Below are 4,727 nucleotides of genomic sequence, written 5' to 3'. Positions count from 1 at the left end.
AATGTTTTCTTCACAATTAGAGGAAGATTATGACTTATCAAAATTTAACATTAAAATATCAAATGAGTATATAATGATGAAAATAATAAAATATATCACATTTCTTGAGTGATAATTATATAATTTCATGATAATTAATAATAGTTATGTAATTTTATCAAAATTACAGATCCTCCGCAAATTCTCATTCCATTAAAAAAACATAAAAAAAAAATTATTAAAGCATAAATAACAATGCCTGAAGTTCTATTTCACCAGCATTCTATTTCCATGCATTTACGATAACAACACTTCTATTTCCACACAGTTTCATTCGAAATCTGGAGTTCTATTTCACCTGTATTTTATTTCCATACATTTATCATAAAAACACTTCTATTTCCACACAGTTCCATTCGAAATCTGAAGTTCTATTTCGCCTGCGAAATGCATTTTAGGCGTGGTGTTGGAATAGCCCACAGTTCTCGAGCCTTGCCCAGTGTGACTCCATTAAACCTTTCAGTCATATCCAGATCTTGAGTTTGCGCACTTCTGTCATCGAAGGGAAGTCTCCAATTGAAACAGTGCAAGAGCTGCGCTAGACCAAACTCTGCAACAAGCGTTCCCATTTGCTGTCCAGGGCATCTTCTCCTGCCTCCTCCAAAGAGCAGGCACGCGAAGTTTTGATCTCCATTTTCATCTACCTCAGACCCAACTCTCTCCATGAATCTCTCTGGCATGAAATTTTCAGCGTCCTTCCACCATTTCGGGCTCGTCATAATCGCCCAAACATTGACGAGAACGCTAGTATTCTGCGGGATTTCGTAGCCCAATACATTGCAGGACGTGCCAGGTAAGTGGCGCACCAAGAAAGGCCCCGATGGGTGGAGTCTAAGCGTTTCTTTCACCGCAGCTTGTAAATAAAGGAGCTTAGGCAGGTCAGATTCGCATACCATGCGATCCATTCCAACTACACTTTCCAGCTCGTCCTGAAGTTTCTTCATCACTCGCGGATTTCTCAGCGCTTCCGACATTCCCCACTCTATCGCTGTAGGTGCTGTCTCCGCGCCACTAACCAGCATGTCCTGTCAACATCAATAGCATGATCATGACATTTCCAGTATCAAATTACACTAACGCAATCTAAATCTAATTCAATATAATATCCATATATGTCGACCAATTTCAACTTACAAAGAGAACTCCTTTTATGCTATTTCGCGAAATTTCAACCTCTCTATCTTTATCTGCAGAGGCTGCAAGTAAGGCATCCACAAAATTATTTGTCATGTTGGGGTCGTTCCGGTCAACGTGTTCATCTATTATTTTCTCTAACAACTGGTCTTGTTCCTTATGCACCTTCCTCATCCGACGGTTGAAACCTTGTAAGTCCATCCAGTCTAAATAAGGGACAAGATCTCCAATATTAAATGAACCCATTAACAGAAAGGTTTCTTTGACAATTGAAGAGAAGGCTCTTAACTCTTGCTCCGAATACTTTCTACCGAAGGCCGTCCTGCAGTTTATAGCCGTCGAAAAGGATGCGATGGTTTGATTGATGTTTAAGGGAAGAGAGTCATCTGAATTAACAATAGACCGAATCATCGCAGAAACTTCCTCTTCTCTAACAAAGCTGAAGTACTGTAAGCGCTTGGGGGACAGCAACTCCACAGCGCAGAATTTACGCATGTGCCTCCAGTAAGGGCTATACGGAGCAAAGGCGATGTCCGCATAATTGAATGACAATTGCTTCGTAGCGGCCGAGGGAGGTTTGTTCGCGAAACGCAGATCGTGGGTTTTGAGAAACTCCTTGGCCATCTCTGGAGAGGAGACGACTAAGGTGAGGGCGGAACCGAAGCGGACAGACATGAGCGGTCCGTATTTCATAGAGAGAGCTTCCAGGGCTCGGTGTGGAAGCTCTCCCAGCATGTGAAGATTGCCGATAATGGGCCACGAGAAAGGGCCAGGAGGCAGCCTCTCCTTACTTCCTCTTGAGTAAAACCTCCATGCCACTGTCAGCACCACGAAAATAACAGCAGTGGGGAGTCCGACATAAAACATCGCGCTCTCCGAAACTGGCCTCTGCCAAAATCCCAACTCCGTCTTCATTGTCCTGCTCGTCCAGGTACCCCCAATACAATTAGCTACACAAAGCACTAACTGTTTCACAATATTTATAATTGCGTCCAGCATTTAAAAATGCAATCTCTCTACATCACTATAGCGATTCTATGAATACGAAATTTCTATCATTATCACGAATGCAATCTCTCTACGTCACTATCGCGATTCGCTCCCTGCGCACAAATAACAAAATCCCAACAAAAATCTACCCAGTTAATCGCCATACCCAACTTCTAAATTGGGCAAGTATTTTATGGAGAGTTAATAAAAACTTCGTCGTGAAATTACAAGAAGAGCTACAATATTGATGGAAAGAGCTAACCAGCCATATATTGGGTATTTAATGTCTTCAGAGCAGCACGCGACTTAACGCGATAACACGGGAGCGGGAAAATTCGGCATTAAATAATATTTGACCACTCCCTGTTATCAAGCTAAGTTGCGTGCTGCTCTGAAAGCATTAAATACCCAATATATGGCTGATTAGCTCCAGCCCAATATTGATATATTAATATATATATTTTTTTTTAACACATGGTGAATCGGTAACTATCAAGTTTAATCCACGGGAGACCCAGGATCAAACCTCATAGCTGCCACTATAACACCAAGAGCATAACCAACCACCTGCAAGTCGGGTATACTAATAACCTATGATTTTAGCAAGAGCAGACCCGCTGGGGGAGGGGGGTCCGCTCCTCTAGCCGCCACCACAGCAGGTCAATGTACTCAGTGAGATTTGAACTTCGGTCTCCCCGGGCTTCGCCCATGTGACTTACGGTCAAACCACACATCACTGTACGATATATTAATATTTAGACAATAGAAATGAGATGTTTAGAGGGCACTTTTGTCATGCGACGTTTTTTAATTTTTTCCTTTCAAAAGCATTTTTAAACCATGTAAATGAGTGGGTATTTGTAATTTGAATTTTGATTTTGATGATGATAATTCATATTTATAATAAATGGACATAGTCATCATGGATTTGTCAATATAGATAAACTTTTGCAACCATGAATTATCAACATTAAAGTCTAGATCATAGGTAACATTGTTATGGATTATTGGTATGTGTTTAGTTTTGAAAAAATGAGCCATTTTCCAATGCGAGTTAGATTTATGAAATTAGATAAAAAAAAATATCGAAATTTAGAAATTAGTTTTCATAGATTTAAGTAGACAATGGTTTATATTTTGGTAGCTATATCAAAAAGTATTTTAATAACTAAATAAGAAAGGATATATATATATGAACTCATGGTGACAATTTCCAAAAAGTAAGTGCAGTGACATTGCCACCACTTGACTCTTGTTTCTTTAGATTTTAGGATAGTTCAATACTTAGATATCAGCACCACTTAGCTTTTGCTTTATTAAAAAAAAAAAAAATATGTCGTGACAAATTCCAAAAAGGAAGGGCAGTGACATAGTCATTTGTCACCACTTGACTCTTGTTTTTTAGATTTTAAGATAGTTCAAAGCATAGATATAAGCACAAGGTGGCTCTTGTTCTATTTAAAAAAACCACATGCTGACAATTTCCAGAAAGCAAGGGCAATGACATTACCACCACTTGGCTCTTGTTTCTTTAGATTTAAAGATAGTTCAAAGCATAGATATTAGCACCACGTAGCTCTTGTTTCTTTAGATTTTAAGATAGTTAAAAACATAGACATGAGCGAATTTTTCTTACAATGGATATTTAATTTTATTCTTTTACTTAATTTTTCCATTTAATTAAAAGGAATGTTGAAATTTTAGTTACAATCATAAATATAATTTTTGAAATTTAAAATTTTATATTATATATAAATCCAAAATTGTAATTTGTTAAAAGAAGAATTCCAAGGGTTGGTAGGAGGGGGGAGATTCTCCTTAATCTCGATAGAGATCAAGAAGTCAACTTCACCTGGGGTTTCAGGCATAAATCTAATAATCTAGGAGAGTTATATGGACTTCATCTCAGGCTACAATGGGCCAGAGCTAGAGGCATCTCTTCTATTATCATTTTAGGTGATTTCTTAATCTCTATTCAACACCTTCACTCGAGCTTCCCAAAAAAACAACCTTATTTCCTCTCTCCTTAAAAGAATCAAGAACATACTGGAATCATTCTCGCACAAGACCTATTTCCATATTCTTCGCTATCAAAATAAGAGGCTAATACCCAAGAGAACCTTACATGTAAACTGAAAAAAGGTACATTGTCAACGATTCCCCAAATTGGATAATGATCCCATGAGGTTTGCTAAAGGCCTCCGTAGTCTCATTTTTATTATTAGAACTGAAATTTCAAACCTCAATAATCGTAAGGTAATGATGATGGATATATGCGACGCTCTTGGTCCTTCCCTCATGATGGATAGATCTAGAGCCAAAAAATGTCGTCGATCAAAGGTCATTTCGACTGAGGTGGGATCCCTAGAGTTATGATGAAATTTATTCTTGCCATGCACAATTGATGCATTCTAGACAATAGCGCTCTTCCTCCTTTGCCTTCGTACTGGGGTTTCAGGATAAGGCACAAGGGCTTCACTCAATGAACCTCTGACCTATCACGTGCATTCGTGACATATTAAACAATACCCTTCATTTGACTACATATTGGAAAATACTCGTAA

The 4,727-nt window shown here is 38.5% G+C and overlaps 1 protein-coding gene across 1 annotated transcript; it reads right to left on the bottom strand.

The window, feature by feature from the left end:
* Positions 1 to 344: 344 nt before the first annotated feature.
* Positions 345 to 2,172, bottom strand: LOC149232363 (cytochrome P450 71AU50-like). Its single transcript, XM_089376473.1, has 2 exons — positions 1,174 to 2,172; positions 345 to 1,064 (listed from the first exon to the last, which is right to left on the bottom strand). Exons 1-2 carry the CDS (start codon positions 2,170 to 2,172, stop codon positions 411 to 413), a joined length of 1,653 nt encoding a protein of 550 aa, XP_089232599.1. The 3' UTR covers positions 345 to 410.
* Positions 2,173 to 4,727: the final 2,555 nt, after the last annotated feature.

This window comes from Pinus tabuliformis, chromosome J (assembly GCF_031772625.1).
Source record: "Pinus tabuliformis cultivar Carrire ecotype Pingquan chromosome J, CPIR1, whole genome shotgun sequence".
NCBI classification, from domain to species: Eukaryota; Viridiplantae; Streptophyta; class Pinopsida; order Pinales; family Pinaceae; genus Pinus; species Pinus tabuliformis.
This window is presented reverse-complemented; position numbering and strand designations above follow the sequence as displayed.

Coding starts and splice junctions, on each gene's coding strand:
- LOC149232363 (XM_089376473.1), bottom strand. CDS start 2,172: ATGCTGGACGCAATTATAAATATTGTGAAACAGTTAGTGCTTTGTGTA. Junction 1,065..1,173: donor GCATAAAAGGAGTTCTCTTT/GTAAGTTGAAAT, acceptor TGATGTTGACAG/GACATGCTGGTTAGTGGCGC.